At 44.0% G+C, this 18,682-nt stretch overlaps 1 protein-coding gene across 14 annotated transcripts in view; it reads left to right on the top strand.

Moving 5' to 3' along the window:
• Nucleotides 1-3,127: 3,127 nt before the first annotated feature.
• MED12L (mediator complex subunit 12L) overlaps nucleotides 3,128-18,682 on the top strand; it is a 150,801-nt gene continuing 135,246 nt past the window's right edge. For all 14 annotated transcript variants that reach the window (XM_057421792.1, XM_057421789.1, XM_057421788.1 and 11 more), the window contains exons 1-6: nucleotides 3,128-3,312; nucleotides 10,235-10,339; nucleotides 12,222-12,413; nucleotides 14,245-14,404; nucleotides 17,589-17,758; nucleotides 18,459-18,569. In XM_057421792.1, coding sequence (XP_057277775.1) covers nucleotides 3,214-3,312; nucleotides 10,235-10,339; nucleotides 12,222-12,413; nucleotides 14,245-14,404; nucleotides 17,589-17,758; nucleotides 18,459-18,569 — 837 coding nt within the window. In that variant the 5' untranslated portion in view covers nucleotides 3,128-3,213. The remainder of the gene's footprint in view (nucleotides 3,313-10,234; nucleotides 10,340-12,221; nucleotides 12,414-14,244; nucleotides 14,405-17,588; nucleotides 17,759-18,458; nucleotides 18,570-18,682) is intronic.

The raw sequence follows: 18,682 nt of genomic DNA, 5'->3' as shown, positions 1-18,682 counted from the left end.
TTTTTTTTTGTGGTTCATGATGTGATCATCATACATAAACAAAAGATGGCACACTGCGGTATCACTGGGGTCCGTTGCCACAGAGCTTGCATGTGCACAGTGCTGAATACATACAGGTTTGGGAAAATGCTAACTTTTAAAGATAATTTTGAATACTTGAATGGAATGCATTTATTGTTCCCTGAAGGACTATACTATTTCTGTATGATTATTACCAGCACAACAGTAGCAAAAGGAACAGACTTGAAGATATGCATGTAAAAGTGACGATGTCCTAGGAAGAATGTGATGGGGGGAGGGGGGGAGGAATAATTGCATTTATCTGTTTTGGTGCTACTTTTTTCAAGAGTCAGCTTTCTGGTAGCCTGTTTGTATGGAACAGTAGTTTATGCCATGGAAAAATACATCGTTTTATGAATGAGTTAAAATGTTTCAGAATCCCTCGGGAAAGGAAAGATGGTGAAGCACCAAGAGGGCTTCGCTGAATCTTGTGGTAGGGGAGGCAGTGATGGTGGTGTGAAGTAAGCAGAGATGAAATCAGGCTAGAGATAGTGCCATGCACAGACAAGCTAGACATTAGAGTGGAAAATTGCCTTGGAGTTTGCCCTGAGGTAGCGTTTATTTGGGACAGTTATTGTCAGTTATAGGTTCTGACTGCATTTCTTTGAAAACAATTCAGTATGTATGCCTTGTCAGATGGTACAAGTCCCTTTCTAACTCTAGCTGTCAATTCTGCAGTGAACATTAAGGAAGGATCTGACAGGATCTCTTTGTGTTTGCACAGTAATACAGTGTTGCTTTCTGGGTGGTTAAAATAGTATTTCCTGGTATCTAGCCCACTGTGTTTATCAAACAAGTATAGGGAAAAAAGCTCATGCTCTCTGACATTAAAGACTGGCAGTTTTAGGAAATAAGATATCCTTCAATGAAATTTTGTCAGCTTTTTGTAACATCTTCCCTCTTCTAAAGCATGTGAGGCAAATAATTATCCATTAGTAAATCACCCAATAATGTCCGAGATTGTCAGACCATTCTGCATGACAAAAACAAAAAGAAAAAACAACAAAAAAACCCAACCCAAACAAAAAACCAACAAAAAAATCCCACCAACAAACAAACAAAACCAAAAAAAACCACAAACAAACCAAAAACCTGGGATCTGTGTGTTCAAATATATCCAGATGTGTTTGACAAAATCTTGGGAATAAAATATAGTGATACTACCTTCAAATATGCATTATAGTAATCTTTCCAAAGACAGGGATCGCAACACTGATCTAGCATGCCAGTGGAACTTGTGAAAAGCTCTAAAGCAGTTTTATCTACTTGCAGAGCAAAGAAAAAGAGCTGATAAACACAGCTGGTCTTTTGAGCATGCCCTTGGATCACATACAAACATCGGATAAACCTGCCAAGGAAGGCAGCTCAGAGTTGGATGTTAAAGTTTGGAGATCTCAGGCTTGTTGATTCTTGCCTTTAGCGAGCAACACAGCAGCATGCATGAAAAGCAATTCAGTACCCAAAAGTGGCACAGATTTAACAATTATGAGTCAGTGTAGGGCATTACTATCATACTTTATTGCTATTGCAATAGATGTTCAGCCTCAGCTCAAGTTATCTATGGTTTGATTAGAGAATTGCTTAGAGACAAAAGAAATGTGGTTTGCCTGTATTTCCTGCTCTTGTCCATGCTAAATTTGAACATAAACTCATTTGTAGAGTGCTGCTGTTAATTTTATTTATACTTAATTGCAAACATCAAATCTGGTACTTCCAAAGTAGCTCGTGTTTGTACTGTCCCAGAGATGCAGCACAAGGAGTCTGGCACAAATACGGGGTAAAAAGGAGAGAAAAAGAAGGTGTTCATGGTTGCTTGCTGTAGTGTTAATGCAGAATGCACCCTCCGCTCCTGTACCCAAGGATACGGCACCTATACTGAGGGAGAAATGTGTTCTCTGTAGCAGAGCAATAACTGCAGGCTGTGAGACTGCAGCCATGCTCTGCTAGGGCAGGCAGATAGGCAAGTACAGACATCCACCTGCACGGTGGAAAAAGGAGGAACTCTAAAGCTTTAAGATTCATTAATCAGAAACTGCAGCCTCTGTTGACATCGTGTTTCCTGTGCTTGGCTGATCCACTGGGATTGGTGGGTCCTCTTGGGTGGTAGGTACTGGCCCCTGTGAGCATCCTTTGGGAACCACGGAGCAGAGTCTCCCCTTTGCCCTGTGACGGGAGGTGCAGCTTATGGAAGATGGTCCAAGTGACTCTCCCAATGGCCACCCAAGGCTGTATCCCAAAGGGACATGATCACTGCCGATCGACCAGCACAGTGCCTCTCCACAGTGTTTTGGTACCCATGGGAGCGGGATCTCTCAGACCCCAGGCAGTATAGCAGGAGGGAACGGCTGCCCTTTGCTCCTCAGACTTGCGCCGCTGGAGCAGAGTGAGGGGCTGTGCCCGGGGAGATGGGTGGGTGAAAACTGGTGAGGCTCTGCTGCGCCCTTCTCCTCTGAAGCCGGAGTACTCGGGACGTGAAGCTCCTTCTGGGAATCCGAGTTGCGGGCTGCGCCTTAGAGCGGCGGAGAGGGGGGGCGGGAGCCGAGCGGGACCAAGCCGCCTCTCCTGGGCCATGGTCCCCTCGCCACCGGGGCGTGGGAGGACCGGCCGCGCCCGCAGCGGGCGGTTCTTTCACCTAGTGAATTATGTACCCGCTAAAATGAACGGTATTAAGGAAGGGGACAGACGATAGACAGGGTGGACACGCCGGTGCCGCATCCTGCGGCTAAAGGGCCCTCAGGGAGAGCGTCCAACCGCTCCGCTCCCCGCAGAGGACTGCCCGGCGCCTCCCCTCTACCAGGCCGGGTGGGCAGTGCTGCCCTCCTGCGCCCAGCCCCTCCTCGCCGTTCCCCCGGGGCAGCTCGGGGGTTGTCGGCCGCAGCCTACGGTGCGGCGTTCGGCCCCGTCATCACCCTGGCGCGGTGAGCAGCGCGGGGGCTGCCGCTGTGCAGCTGTGTGAAGGCTCGGGCGGCCCAGTCGGCACCTGCCTAGCGAAGGGGAGCGGGGAGGAGTGGGCCGAGGCACGCCACCCCCGCGGCTGTCCGCAGCCGCGTAGCCCGCCCCCGGCGCGGCGGGGGGCGAACCGCCGAGTGCTGCTCCCTGGAGTAGGGAGTCCGCTCCAGCGCCCGCCCGCTGCGCCGGCGAACATGAGCGATCATGGCCGCCTTCGGGCTCCTCAGCTATGAGCACAGACCGCTCAAGCGGCCGCGCCTGGGGCCGCCCGACGTCTACCCGCAGGACCCGCGCCAGAAGGAGGTGAGACCGGCCGCGCTGCATCCCCGGCGCCGGGGCCCGGCTGCCAGCCCCGCTCCCGCCCCTCGCCCGCGGCGGGCCGCCGCCCGCGCCTGCCGGCCCCGGAGCCTCCCCCGAAACTTTTGAGCGGCGCTGCTCGGCCGCGGAGCCGCCCGCTGACTTGCATTTTCTGCGGCGAGGTGGGGGCGGCGGTCCCGCTCACAGCCACCGCGGCCTCAGCGCCCGGGCTCGCCCAGTGGGGCGGCTGTGAGGGCAGAAGGGCGGGCAGCAGCCGCAAGGGTTACCCTGGCCCGTGAGGGTTTACAGCCAGCTAGCCATGGGGGGCACCTTAGTCCGTGACAGGCGGGGGCTGTGAGGGTTACCCCCAGCCCATGAGGGGCACCCTGGCTCTTAGAGGGCACGGGCTGCCCAGAGGGTGAGAGGTGCTGCTGGCCGAGGCAAGCATGGGTCCACGAAGCTGTCCACCTGTGTTTCTGACCTGACAGCAGAGACCTGTGTTTGGAGGAATGAAGGGTTTGGAGGGTTTTGTAGGTTGGGAAATGTGTCTGAAAACGGGGTGGAGGTGAGCAGGGCTGTAGCTTGTACTCTTGTGGCGGGCTGTGTCTGTCCTGCTCCTGGGTACCACAACCAAACCCATGGAGACCCACTGTCAGTCAGTGCTGGGGGTGAGTGTGGTTCAGGCGGACTCTGTGGCATGGCTAGTGAAGCAGCAGTGTTGGTTGTAGGCTCTCCTTTTCTGGCTTCCCGCTCTTGTTTCTTGTTTCCCACTCTGCTGGCCTTCCATAGGTGGGGAGAAGAAGCCTCTGGTAGGGTTTTGTGGATGGGTTATCTCCCAGCAATGTTAATGGGTCGCTCTGAGGTTTGCCTAGTGTACCATGTTGTGACTTGTACATGAAGCTGTCTGTGGCAAATACTTTCACCTCTTGTGTGCTTGGCCTGCGATGTCCCATTCTTCTGGTGTTCCTGGCCGTCCCAGTGAATTAGGAGCCCGTAGAAGTCAACAGGCAGATGATGAGGATGAACTCGTTAACTGGAGCAAGTACAACAGGGCAGCCATGTGGTGCTGTTTGTGCTTTGCTCTCTTCTTAGTCTGTTGTCATCTTGTTGAGACTTCCAGCAAGGAGGCTAATTAAGTGCAATTTGTTAGTCTTTGAGCATTATCATCTGGTTCTCTTAGGCTGGAGAGCACTTATCAAAGAGTGATTATTGGTCAGTGTTGGTCGAGAGGAGCTTTGACAATGCGCACTAAAAGGTGCATATTCAAGTCCATTGCTAAGCCTTTGACACAAATCTCAGGTTTTTGGCCTCTAGCATCTTTCTGTCTTTTCACCTTGTGCTGCTACTCATATTTACAAACTTGATGATTATGGTAACTAGAAGTATTTCTCTAGCGTGTATTTTTAAAGTGTGATTGTGATCAGGCTTCCAGAACTGCACCTGAACTCAGCTATGACAATATATAGAGATGAATTTTTATCCCTGGACTGTTGAATATTTTTAGTCAGTTGGTGGATTGATTCTTGCAGACACGTTTGTAAATATGCAGCCCCTTACAATAAGAATGGAAGTGGCAAATGCCCAGATGGTTAATATTTAAAATATGTTTCGTGGGTGCATTAGTAAGTAGAAAAATAACTGCAAGAGGCTCATTGTTATTTGCCGTAGCGTAATTGATTGAAATGTGGCTTGGGGAAAGTGCATTACATGTGTGTATGTGAAGTGTTAATGCGTGTTGCATGGAGCATTTACAGGACATGGCCCTATGTCCTTTCAGCCTTTGAGTTGATGAAGTCTCTCTGTCATGTGGAAAAGAAGACAAATGCAGGGTTACAGGTCCTGCTAGAGGTGGGAATGGGCTGCCTGGTGACTTTGGTGTTGCTGACTGTTGCCCTGTGCCTTTCTAAATGCCCTCCCTGCTAGGAGCTGGTACCCCCAGGAACCCTGGGCTCTCGTGCTCCCAAGCCTGGTCACCTGAGCGCCAGATGGAAATCTGTGTCCTTTGCAAGGTCCCCTAGTGAAAAACTTTGGGTAATCCTCAGCCCATGAACGCTGCCACTGGGTACAAAATGCTGTCTGCAGAAATGAGGGAGTGGTGGAAGGGAAAGTCTTCCAACTTGCATAGAACATAGTTTCTGCTGGAGTGCAATTACCTGCTGGGGCTGCCTTTAACACTTGATACTGCTCTAAAAGAGAGAGATTAGGAAAAAGTAAGTGTTTTCCTTGAATCTTGGGCAGTGCTTTGCACATAGTTTCTCTGTATAATCAGCAATCCCTGCTGCTGATTGCGGAGCAAAGGTAGACCTGGAAATCAAACCCTTGCAGGAGCAGCCTGCAAGCATTAGAATCGGCTTTTCTTCTAATGCTTTCTGTGCTCTGACTTGTTACCATCTCCCTAAAATGGATAAAATTAATGCAAACTGTGTTTATTACAAGCCAAAGATACAACCATTGAATGTACCATATCATCAGGGCTAGATTCTGATGACTTTACCTGTGAGTAATGCTTTTATGCTCAGTTTAATTCAGTTTCAAAGCACAAAAAAGCACAATCAACATCATTTTATGCTGAGATACAGCCTTCAGGTAGAAGAAATTTAATCACCTTCCCTGCACACAGTGTACAGGGTTTGACCCTTGCAAGGCTAAATTCTCCAACGTCTATAGTCATTGGCAGCCCAGACCACTGGTAGGATGGGTAAAGCAGCTGAAATTTCTGTCAGAGAGGTGTCTCCAGTATTACCCCCCTCATGCCAGGACCCAGGGTCTTTCTGGGTCTTCTAGGTATCTCTTTATGTCATATGTAGTCTTTCCTAGTCTCTGGTACAGCTTGCTTTTGTGTATGGCTAGTCCTTGCTTGTGACTTCTGAGCTGCTGATTCAGACTGGATAATGCTCCTCTAACTGTTGTTAGTCCTCTCTTCATCATGCAATACAGCTTGTTCAGTAATCTGTAACTAGCACAGGATTTTGTACTGTTTCTTTTATGGAGTTACTTTTTTGATCTTCTTGTTCGAACCAAGCCTAACATTTGCTGGTGTAAACTGAGTGGGAGGGGAATGTTTGTGCTGCAGCAGCTACATCGCGGGATGAAATCCTGGACCTTCCTGCAGAGGGTTTGGGTCTCCACACCAACGCTGTGGTTGCTCCAAGCTGCTGAAAGTAAGAGCCCTGTTGTAATAAAAAGACACAAAGCAAAAGATGGAGTATGTGAGAGGATCTGAAAGTAATGACTGGTTAAAAAGATCTGTTTTGTTGCTTTCATGAGTTTAATATTGAAGGAAATTTTTTAGATCAGGGAGAAAAAGAATGTGTTTCAAAGATTCCTTGGTTTTGACTGTCAAATAGTGCCTGTGTAGCTCTGCACATTGTTTGCTCAGCTCAGATGTCAGAATTAGATTTCTGCTTTTCTCTTATTGGTGTTGTGCTGCAGTAAGCAAGTGTTACTGCACTAATAAGGAAGCAGGAGAATGCTTATATTGAAAGAGCTCATCACTGTTAATTAATGTGGAGCCATACTGTGCAGACCAACCAATAATAATGCCCCAATGCTTGATCCTAATGGTCAGTTCATTTGTTCTCAGTCTGGGTTTGAGTGCCCCGGCTGCAGCTGACTGGGTAAGTGCTACAGGTGGCCTCCTCAGAACAGGCTTTATGGTGGTCAGAGCTACGATGGAGTGAGGTGATGCATGCAGGCCTAATTTGAGGGTCTGCCTTCTGACAGAGCTGGTGCTGCAGAGGTCCTGTGATTGCGGGCCAGAACTTAGCGGGCTTTCTTTCTGTAAAGGTATCAATCTGTACATGTTGCATTCAGAAATGGAGTGCTGCATGTGGGTCTTGAATATCCCACGCAAAACAGTTAAAACTCTTTCTGAAACAAATTAACACAGTTTGGGCCTGGTTGTTCATTTGGCCATTTGAAGTCTCAGAAAGATTTTGAGCCTTGATTGGGCTTGCTTGGGGCCTGCCTGCTCGACATTTTGAAAAGAAGTTTGACATCCCTGCAGGAGGCTAGAGGATCCATGTTGTGGTGCAGAACGCATCACATAGTGTCAGCAGTGTGTGGTGCCTGCGCCTCTCATTAGGAGAGGGCTTGCAAATCAAGGCAAGTGAAAGCAGGCTTAACCCTGGTACATTCAGTATTGTACAATGTAGCTGTGCTAGCACTGCTGGTCATTTGTCCAGGAAACTTTCCCCTCTGCTAGGTAGGGGACAGCTGTGCTTTCAGAACATGACCCTGAGCTGTTAATGGAGCTGGCCTAAGTGAAATGTAATGAGAGCTCCTGTGAGCATCCATTTTATTGTTAATTTGTTGGTAAAGGTGTCTCTGTGCAGTGTGTTCACAGATGATATGTCGTTTCATTTCTAGTTTGTGTTTGGTTCTGCAACTGTGCTATGTTCCCTGTGTAAGATTTCTGAACTCCTGCTGAAGGCAGGGGGAAATCTGAGCTAATAACCTGAGCCAGACAAAACCAAAACACTGATGTGTTTGTGTTGCCAGTCCATCCGCAGCTTGTTCCTACAGTAGTGGTAGATACAGCAGTAGAACATATGGTTAGTTATTTTTAGCGTAATGGTATCTGGACAGCTTTTGTCAAAGAAGTTTAAAGATAACAGAACTGGGGTCATACATGGAAATGGCACTAGTATTAACTTGTATCTCCATCTGTTTGCAATTTACCTTTTATTTATTTGCTTATAATGTCTTTGATCACTTTCATTTCTGCCTTTATCTGTGTTTTCAAGGCTGTCTTCGTGTGGTGTGGGTGGAGGAGTGTTCCAGCACTTCTTGTTGATTTCATTTAAAATTCAGATGAGGCTCACTAACTTCATAAACCCTACAGAGCTTGGATTTCTTCTAAATATGTTACTGTCTTCTGTGTTACTCCCCAACTTCACAAAAATACTGAAAAACAAAAGGCGTGGCAAAGCGTAAGAGAATAAACTGAATGGAAGCTTCTGGGTTGCTGCTTTTTGGGAGATGTGTTACCCATAGCTATTAATAAAACCTAATAATAAAATTATGACACTTAACTTTAATTTCTCCCTTTTTATTTGCTTGTTGCAGAGCAGTTGCTCTTTGTTTTCATAGGTTATTGCAGAGTTATCTCAGGGATTGTTCCAGTAGTTCACCCACAGCCAGTGAGTGGTCCATGGACCACTTGAGCTTCTGTACAGTATCTTTGTTGGCAAATAAGTGATTCCCTGGGGGAGATCTTTGCCTTCTTTGCAAAGGGAGATTAAGAAAAGCAAGGCAAGGTGGGGCGGGGCAAGGCAAGTGAAGGTCTGCGGGACAAGGCAGTGCAGGGCAGGGCCTGTGTTCAGTTCTGAGCTCCTCACTACAAGAGAGACATTGAGGTGCTGGAGTGGATCCAGAGAAGGGCAGCGAAGCTGGTGAGGGGTCTGGAGTGCAAGTCTGATGAGGAATGTCTGAGGGAACTGGGGGAGTTTAATCTGGAGGAGAGAAGGCTCAGGGGGGACCTGATCTCTCTCTACAACTACCTGAAAGGAGGATGAAGCCAGGATGTGGCTGGGTTTCTCTCCCAAGTAACAAGGGATAGAACAAGAGGTAAAACAAGGGATAGAAACAAGAGGTAAAACAAGGGATAGAAAAATAGGTAAAAACTGAATTAAACCAGTTCATATTCCTCAATTCCCAGTCACGGCCTCAAGCTGCACCAGGGTAGGTTTAGACTGGATATTGGGAACAATTTCTTCACAGAGAGGGTGCTCAGGCCTTGGAACAGGCTGCTCAGGGCAGTGGTGGAGTCACTGTCCCTGAAGTGTTCAAAAAACGTGTAGATGAGGCCTTAGTGCCATGGTTTAGTGGTGCACTTGGCAGTGCTGGGGGAAAAGTTGGACTTAATGATCTTAAAGGTCTTTTCCAGCCTAGCTGATCTATGAAAAACAAGCCAAGTTCGCCTTCATCTGGTGTATGTAAACCTCAGTCTGACGGGCATATGATTCCTAGTAAGTGAATAAACTGCACAGCCTTCATGGAAGAATATTAACTTTGGTGAAGATACAGAGTGAAGAGAGGGAAGGATGGGACTCAATTAGGAAATTATATTCTACATTCATGAAGGCTTAGGTCTGTATTTGCACCTATTGCTACTGAGCCTGCTTCTGTCTGTTCTGCGTTCTTGCTGCAAATATGATCCAGCTAAGCCACAAAATGAAGGTGTGTTGATAGTGTTGTAGGAGACTAGTAATACTTCCACTGTGAAAGTAACCTGGAAGAAGTAGATTTAGTTGCAACAGGGACAGATGTTCACTCGAAATGTTTCTGCTAGAGGTGCTCTGTTTCTTACCTCAGTAGATATTCTCAAATGGTGGCATGGGGCCACAAACTGAAATAGTAATATTTTAAACTTTACCAAAACAAGGATGCAAAAATGTTTTTGTGCTGGAGGAAGGGACACAAAGGGTACTGGTGGTGTGCAGCAGTGTTTTGTTGCGGAGTGGTGCAAGTGGTTCCAGTGATCCCAGCGTATCTTGAGAAGAGGAGGATGTGCTGCTCTCCCTCCACTGGTCATGGTGGCTGATCACTGGTACCACTTTCACGAGGGAAATCTAGGGCTTATTACTGGGTGCGCTCCAGGTTTTACAGAGGCTGCCAAGGTCTTGCTTTCTGCCCTTTTCATGGGTAGCAACTCTTTGTAAGCAAAACAAGTGCTATCTTTATCAAGTTTCAGCCTTGAAGCCTGTAGTAAGGCGAAAACTTAATGGGGACTGGAGTGTAGGAGTGGCATTGTGTTCCTCTTTGCTGAAATCCTGTGAATGTACAAAGTGCTTTGAGGGATTCTGGTGAATGCAGAGTGTAACATACTAGCAGATACATAAATTTTCTCTGTGAAAACATGCTTCTCTGAATGATGTGACTTCTTAAATTGTCATCTCACTTTTTGCCCTTGATACACTCTTTGCAGGATGAACTTACTGCAGTGAATGTAAAGCAAGGCTTCAGTAATCAGCCTGCCTTCTCTGGAGATGAGCATGGATCTGCTAGAAATATTGTAATTAATGCCTCAAAGGTAAGACAGGGCTTTTCAGTCTGAGCATACTCACTGAAATTGGAACCTGGCTGGCAGTGGTTGTACTTGGTTCTTGACTGCTTTGCTTTCTAGTTGGAAGTCTTCATATTAATTACAGAACTAATGTAAGAATGCTGAGCTGGTTTCTGCTACCTACTGTTATCATTCTTCAGAGGAAAACATGGATTCCAAGACAAAACATAACTAGCACACTTCATCAGAGAAGAGACATTAATTTTTGCTCCTGTTCTTTTATTTGCTTCACTTACAATCGTGACTCTTTCTCTGGAAGTCCCTAGTATTTATACATCTTTAGCTTGCTTTGGTCTTTTTTCTGTGTCATCAGACTGTTTTCTGCCAGGAGAAACTGGTTGCTGTGGTCCAGGTCTCCTGGAAATATTTTTTTTGATTATTTATTAAAATTTAGTTTAGCTCTTCTGTGGTGTTTTTTTTTTGTGGTGTTGTCTTTTTGTTTTTTTTTTTTTTTTTTTTTTGTTTGTTTTGTTTTAGTTTTTTTTTTAGATTTTTTGTAGAGTCAAAGAAGTGTAAGATACAAAAAAGCAATAAAAATAACTAAAATATTAGTTACTGTCTTCCAAACTGAAGATAATAGCTGCTTAGGAAAAAAAAACCAAAACCATCCTGTATTTCTTTGAGGGATCTGCCCAGATCGGTTTTAAGGGAGAATGTTATCAAGAAGCTTATAAAAATGTTTTCGGACAAAGTCATTTCCTGCTGTTTGTTTTTTTTTAAATAAATAACACTTTACAGCTTACTGGAAAATGTGAATTTACTTATACAGTGATGCACTTTTAGCAGGAGGAAAGTTCCAAGTAGATGACAGGGTTGCTATTGCTGAAATGTTAAAGGTTTTCCTGTTACATTCTTCTGAGTTTGTTTTCTAGAATTGTTACCTGCAGGAACTTTCAGTCTTATATTTTAATTATTCATGTTCTGACTATTGAACAGAACTGTCTGAAAAGTAGAACAGAAATTTGCAAGGAAGTACTTACAGTTACTTGGAAGATTTAAGTGTAGAATTATCAAAATAAGTTCAGTATCTCCTAAAAGCTTTTTATATATTTTAAAATTACCCAGCTATAAATATATTTATTAGAAAATTAAACAGTTTTTTCTTATTGACAGGCCTAAAAATTGAGTTTTCTTACAGTAATTTTGAAAAGTAAATAAGCTTATATGAGAAGTAAAACATCTATTGTTTTCTTTTTTTTTCCCTTCTGTTTTGGGATTGAAAGTACTGGGGAAGCAAACCTTGTGCAGCTTTTCATTCTGGAGATGGGGAGTGGTGGTGGAGGTACTTCAAACAGAAGTCAGAATGTTACCCAGTTAACCCATATCTTTGAGCTTTTACCTGCTGGAACTGATGATGGAAAGATAATAAATGCAGTTCTTGTGACAGTGTAGTTAGTTGTAAACAGAAGTGAGAAATGTTTATTTATGCACTTTATGGTATGGTGAAGTATAGAAGGGGAGGAATGTTCTGAGACACTTCTAGAATACGCTGAATTGGGGCCCAAGTCTGAGACAGTCACCTGCCAGAGGAATATGTCGCTCTGGGCATTCACAGTGACCTGTCCTAAGTGTCAGCTGCATATCTTTTATCTTTGAGGCCTGGTTGTCTCTGGCTTGGTCTTGCTCACCTGTAGCTTCTACAGTGATAATGCAGAAGCATTGCATGGGTGCTTAATGTCATGAATCCCCATCTCCTAGCTGCAGGGTATTAAAGGGTAATCTTATTAGATTGATAGCTTGTACTAGACTGATGACTGCATCTATTCAGATGGAAATCCTTCATGCATTAATATATGATAAGATGCTTTTTTCCTGGGTTGTCATGTATGTTTGCTTTTTTCCCCACCAGATTGGCGCTTACTTTAGCAGCATACTAGCGGAAAAACTGAAACTTAACACTTTCCAGGACACAGGAAAGAAGAAACCACAAGTAAATGCCAAAGACAACTACTGGCTGGTTACTGCTCGGTCTCAGAGTGCAATTCACAATTGGTTCACTGATTTAGCAGGAAGTAAACCACTGACTCTTTTAGCAAAAAAGGTATCAGAATGCTTCTCTCTCTATTTCTTGGGTGTGGGACTGTGCTGAATTGGGCTGTAAGAGCAGGTGCAGTATTTCTGAATGTGCTGTGTGTGGAGTCATGCTGGAGGCAGCTATTGTTGTGCAGCGTGTTCCTTATCTGCAAGGAGGGTGCCTAGGCAAAGGGAACTTTTGATCTAGCTGGTAGAAAGTTTCTTTGAATGACTGTATTTTGGCTCAGGCATGTTCATCTTTTTGACAGCCAGATTCTTTGCCTGTATGCTTCACGTCATACATTCTCTCTCTCAAGCAAAGGAATAGTTTACAGAAATGCTCATGTCTGACAAAGAAATAATTGGCTAGGAAGCCCATGCATTCTTGAAAGAACCTGCCTGCTGACTCCAACACCTTTGTATGCTCTTCACATTTAAATTTGTATTTGTGTTAACAAACTTTGTTAAACAGTCTTAGTTGCATTCTTGTCTTATGTTTTCAATTACGAAGAATTCTTGCTGCTTCGTAGTAGTGTTTGTATAACTGGAAAAGGCAATTCTGAGCTATTGTTTTGGATCCTGCAAGCTGTTCAGAACAGCAGTACAAGATAAATTTGAAATGATTGGTAAAACTCATCCAAGGTAGTGTCTAGAACACAGTAACTGTGTTACTGCTGTTATTCATGCCTTCCTTTTGTGAAGCTCTGTGTACAGGCAGCTAATCTTACAGTATCTGGGAGTTATTCTGAGTATAAATTAAACTGAAACAGGGAACCCTTATTCCAAGACTGTTGAGCTTAAGTGGATCAAAATAACAGAAGGTGCAAGTTTCACCAGTTTTTGGCCTGTTGCCGTGCAACTGGAGAGGAACCTGTGTTGCTTTGCTACCAATAGAGCCACCAAAAAAATGAGCTTTGCTGTGGCAAGCATGCCACCACCTTAAGTTTCCCTCTAACATTCTGAGAGGTTAACTTTGTGACTCAAAGTGCTAGTTATTTCTTTCATTATTTAAGGATTTATTGTAGATATAGATATAAGCAGATGTGTAAACTTGCTGATAACAGTAAAAAAGCATGTTAAGAATACTGAAATTGATTCTGTAGAGTCCCTAGACTGACCACTGAAGAACATTACAGGAAGGGGTTAGTGCTTTGTTTGCTGCTGTCTTCAGCACTGATGCCCCTCTGTTCTCCAAGCACACTGTTAGAAAGGTTGAATGTGCCTGGAAGAGCAATGAGGACATTTTGGGAGGGGACAGTAAGTGTAGCATTTGTGCCTCTACTCCCTTCTGTGTCTGCTGGGTTTGAAATGTCTTGTTCTTATATATGTTACTTTAAAATGCATTTAAGAATTATTCTTCATTCAAGCAAAAAGGTGTAAGGATTGCTGTAACCAAGTAGGTGACTACCTGGAGGCCTTTTGGGACCAGGTGCTCTGCCATATGTGTGGCTACTGCAGGCAGTATTAAGCTGGCCAGGTTTCCTGGTGTGCTCTGGTTATCATAGACTCCTCTGCACCAGGGACACCCATGAGACTGGCAGTGTCTGTGTAATTGAACTGTCACCCAAAAACCTTGATATAACTCCATTTTCCAGAGGTTCTGAGTATCAGCATGCAGGATATTTCTGTGCTTTGGATGTCTTTGGCTGCATTGAGAGGTTTGCTTGTGGCCTGCAGGTAAATCTCAGCTGGGGAAGGATGCTCCTGATGAAACCTGGGGGAGTGGGGGCACTATCTTTTTAGCTCTCCAGGTCACTCTCTGGGTAGCATGGGATTTGGCAGCTGAAGGCTGGGGTAGCCCACAGGTGCCAGCTGCTGTCTGGGCTGTGTGCTATAACTTGCTTCCTGTTTCATTTCAGGTTCCTATTCTCAGTAAAAAAGAAGATGTTTTTGCTTACTTGGCAAAATATTCTGTGCCACTGCTGCGAGCAGCATGGCTGATCAAAATGACATGTGCCTACTACGCTGCTATTTCTGAAGCTAAAATCAAGAAACGCCAGGCCACTGACCCAAATATTGGTAAATAATAATCTGTAATGTCTAAATGCATAATATTAACTGAAGAGGCCCGCTCCTCTTGTTCGCAGCTTCAGTGTTACTATGTATCCAGAGAGGAAACTTTGTAGTGGGAAGGGGAATAAAAAGTCTTTTAAATCAATTTCACATAGAAATGTGTGTCAGAAAGTACAAAGAGCCATGCAGCATAAATACTGCTCTGTTGGCTGCTTCTCCTCCCAGCTGATTCCACCTTGAGTCTCCAGGGGCAGCATCTGAGGAGATGACTGTGCTACATCTTCACCACTAACACTAGTCTCTGTGGGGATAGCAGGAGTGCTGGGATAAATGTTACCAGGAAACGGACAGAACTGCTAATGTAAAGAACCTGGAATGAAGTGTAAATTTCAAAACTTATTTATTAGAACATAGGTGGCAATGTATTTATTTGAAGTACTGACCTTTAGTGACACAGTCTGGCACTAAGCCAGTGGGCCAAACAACTTTATTGTCAAAGTTGGAGTTTTACTGTCACAATTTAAACATGGTACTTACAGCTCTTCTACTGTCTGGAATGAACCTTTTCCTTCTTTGTCATTGAAATAACTATGCTCAGATGATTTCACTGCTGCTTAGCAGCATCTCTGTACTGCTGTGAGAAATATCTGCTTCTTCCTGCCAAGTTGTTCTGTTGTTTCTTTCAAACTTTGCTTTGTGGTGTTTGTGTTTGTGATGTTTGTTGTTTTTTTATTTTCTTTTATCTTTTAGACTCATAGGACTCATTTTCACTTTGAGTACCTAGTCAGATCCACAAAAATATGTTTTCTGTTTTCTGGCAAACATACTATGTTTGTTCTTTGGTGATAACTTAAAAGTATTTTTAAAAATCAGTCTGATTTTTAGAAATAGAGGGCAAGGGGGATTCCACATATGGGGGTGGCAAGAAAGAAGAGAGACACGTGTCCAGGTATCAAGTCAGGCTGGTTTCTCCATTGGTGGATGAGCTCTGGGAGGCTGCTGTGCTGGGTTAGGTTCTCTGAGGTGAGTTCAGTGTTATTTTGATGGGATACCAGCACAGTTCCCCACTCCTTCTTCTGACACAGATGGATTCAGGCTCCTTTGAGCTATTTTGGTGCTACTGAGAGGGGCTGGGTGGCTTGCTCTTTCCTTCTCTTAAATTCCCCTTCTGTCCTTCGCACCAAGGGATGCTGAAAGAGCCCCTCTCTCCAACGTCTCAGTTTGTCTTTCCTTTTCTCTTGAATGACGTAAGCACTTTCTGGAGTAGACCCTAGTAGGAGACTCAGAGCAGGCAGTGAGAGTGGGCTGATGCTTTCCCAATCTGTCATAAATAGCTCTGCTAGTTGTAAGAGAGCACTTGTGGCTCTTTTAGAGGAGTGAAATAGTGATGCTGTGTGCCAAGACCAGGGCTGTTCTTTGCATGGGACATGCACTCATTAGGGTGTACTTAAACACCCTCTTTCTTGGGTGTGGGGAGAAAGGCTAGTGAGGAGGTGAAGAAAGCTAGTGTTGTGCACTCTGTTGTGATAAATTAATCTAGACCTAGTTTGCTATGACTGGTATTAGTAGCTCTGTAAAATAAAAGGAGTTTATGCTTTTCGGGAAAGTGCAGTGCAGTTGCATGTGTTGGGTATAGTCAAGTCTTCCTGCTCCAGGCTGGTGCCATGCACACTCACTGTACAGCGAGGGCGAACAAAGCCAGTAAGAGTGTCTGTGGGCTAAGGTGCCTGACTTTTATCAGCAAGTGTTCTGAGACAGGTTACTGGAGATTACGTCCTCTGTCCAAATCTCCTGCTTTGCAAAGGTTGCTGAGAGCTGTTTGGGGAGTAGTTTGCTGTGTGTTGCTGAACAGCCTTTGACAGTTCCCAAAATGTTTTTTATCTGTGCCTCAGGTAACAGAAAGGCAGTTGCATTGTTTCTAACTCAGTGGCACAGAGATACTAGTAATTGCTTTGGGAAAATCATTCTTTTATGCTGTCATGTGAAGTAAGTTTGAGGTAGTGGATTTGGAATTGTTTTTCCAAAAGTGAGCAGATGTTTGAAGTAAATGTAGACAAAATGTTCTATGAAAACACTAAAGCCCACTAGCTTCACACAGAAGTTTCAGTGGATTTGGATAGAAAAGCATTCAACTTATAGTCTGTGTATGTTGACAGAAATGCCAGAACTGCCAATTACAAATGCAAAGGGAAAAAAGAATAAAAGCACTAGCTGATGTCTGAGGTGAGTAGTAAACAGTGAAAATAGTTGTGAGAGTGGTAGTTCCTGTAACTCTGACAGTAAACAGGCTTGCGTTGTCAAAGCAACTGTGTTATGTATTCATAAAGAGTATGCTCTTCCAAAATGTGCTGCACGCTTATTAAATACAGTTCTGTCAAATGTTTGTCTCTGAGATACCAACAAATATCCTTGGTTGTTCCAGTTACTGTTAAGGGGATACCTTCCTAATAATTCCTCTTTTCCCAGAGCTTTATGTACTTTTGTTCACTAGTTTCTCCAGTCTATGCAAAATACAGGATCACTGCTGAAGCACAGAGAAAAACTGATCATTTTTAATAGGTTTGTGCATCTGCTGAACAGCACCTACTAGCTTATGTAGGGCAAAGGAAAGATAATCAGTCTTACTTGCAGACCTCTGCACCGTGCTGGTTACTCTGACCTGATAAACTGCTCCTGAGCTTTTGTGTTCTTGTCAGAGTAAAAATCTGGAGGAGTTGTCTATTTCAGGGTGGTTACAGAAAGAACAGTTTTATATCCCTTTGCTTGTACAAAGTCCTGTTGATTTTTATATTGCCTGTATTTGGAGGAGGAAGGAAGAGGGGAGTAAAGGTCCACATGGAAGGAAGTAATGAAGTGTATTTATTTTATCTATTTCAAGGCTGTTTTGTGGCTGAGTGCTGAATCTGATGAAAGAGACAGGTGATTCCCTAAAGGCACACCCGTGTCAGTGCTTTTTATGTCATGCTAAGCTGGCATGCTGCTTGCACACTTGACAGTGTTTTGAGACCAACACACAAGGGAGGCATGTGAGAAGACCATTAATTCACGATAGGTGCCACATTACACAGCTGAGAGTTAATGTTTTGGAGGAATATTTTTGGTGATAAGGGCAATGTAAGTTTGCTTCAGTTCTCATTGTGAAGGAAACCTTTTGTCACCTTAAGTATCTAATTTTAAACTTCTTTTATAGAATGGACTCAAATTATAACTAAATACCTTCGAGAGCAACTGGCAAAGGTTGCGGAGTTCTATCATGTGACTTCCAGCCAAGGCAACAGCTCTGTAGTGATGCCTCAAGAGATGGAACAAGCACTGAAACAGTGGGAATATAATGAAAAATTGTCATTTTATATGTTTCAGGTAATACTTTTAAGAAGTGCATGATTTTTTTTTGTTTGTGTTTTTTTAAATTTTTTTTTAATTTTTTTTTTTAAATTTTTTTAGGTTACCATTCTTGGAAAGTTCAATTTTAGAACTTAATGGTACCTTTTGTCATAAGACTTGCATAAATTGTAAATGCTAATTCATTTTAATGATTTGCTATCTGAAAAAGCTTTGATTTGCTTAGTGTGCTTGATTGCTATTGCAGCAATGTACTCAAATTACTCTCTCTTCTACATCATTCCATCTTTTAAGGGTGTTTTTAATGATTGTGGATCAGGCTGAGGCCACTGTGGAACATCAAGCCATGGGTGTGAGAGTGGTGGCCTGGCTGCTTGGTCCCACATCGTTTCAGGCCAGAATAACTCTCTGGTTGTTTCTACTCAAGGACAGAAATGGCAGAAGGGTTGCTGGAAGGGAGTCTGGCTGTCAGCAGTATGTCAGGCAGCCTGCTAAATTTGAACTGCAGAGATCATTGATGTACACAATTGCTTCCCTGTCCATAGGACTGCCATGAGGATGGCTTGTTCCTGCATGTGTGGTGGTGGTTGAGGGTTTTGGCTTTGTGCTGGCATGGGCAATGAGAGCTAAGCCAGGAACGAAATAAAACTTGTAGTTACACACCTGCTTGTTTAGTGCTCCTAGCTGATATGTGATGTGTAATTTTAAATCCTTTAAGGAAGGAATGCTTGAGAGACATGAATATTTGACATGGATACTGGATGTTTTGGAAAAAATCAGACCCACTGATGATGATCTTCTTAAGCTGTTGTTGCCGCTCATGTTGCAGGTACCTGCATGCTTTAAAGCCAAAATTAATACAAGTATGATTTGTACTTGTGAAATGATTTTTATATTTGTGGTGGTAAAATTTAAATGAACATTTTTACTTAGGATGTGTAT

The sequence above is a fragment of the Pezoporus wallicus genome, unplaced genomic scaffold, assembly GCF_028554395.1.
Source record: "Pezoporus wallicus isolate ANWC-B61680 ecotype Strahan unplaced genomic scaffold, APGP_CSIRO_Pwel_v1 scaffold_7402, whole genome shotgun sequence".
Taxonomy (NCBI): domain Eukaryota; kingdom Metazoa; phylum Chordata; class Aves; order Psittaciformes; family Psittacidae; genus Pezoporus; species Pezoporus wallicus.
Note: the sequence above shows the minus strand (reverse complement) of the source record. Positions and strands in the feature narration are given on the sequence as shown.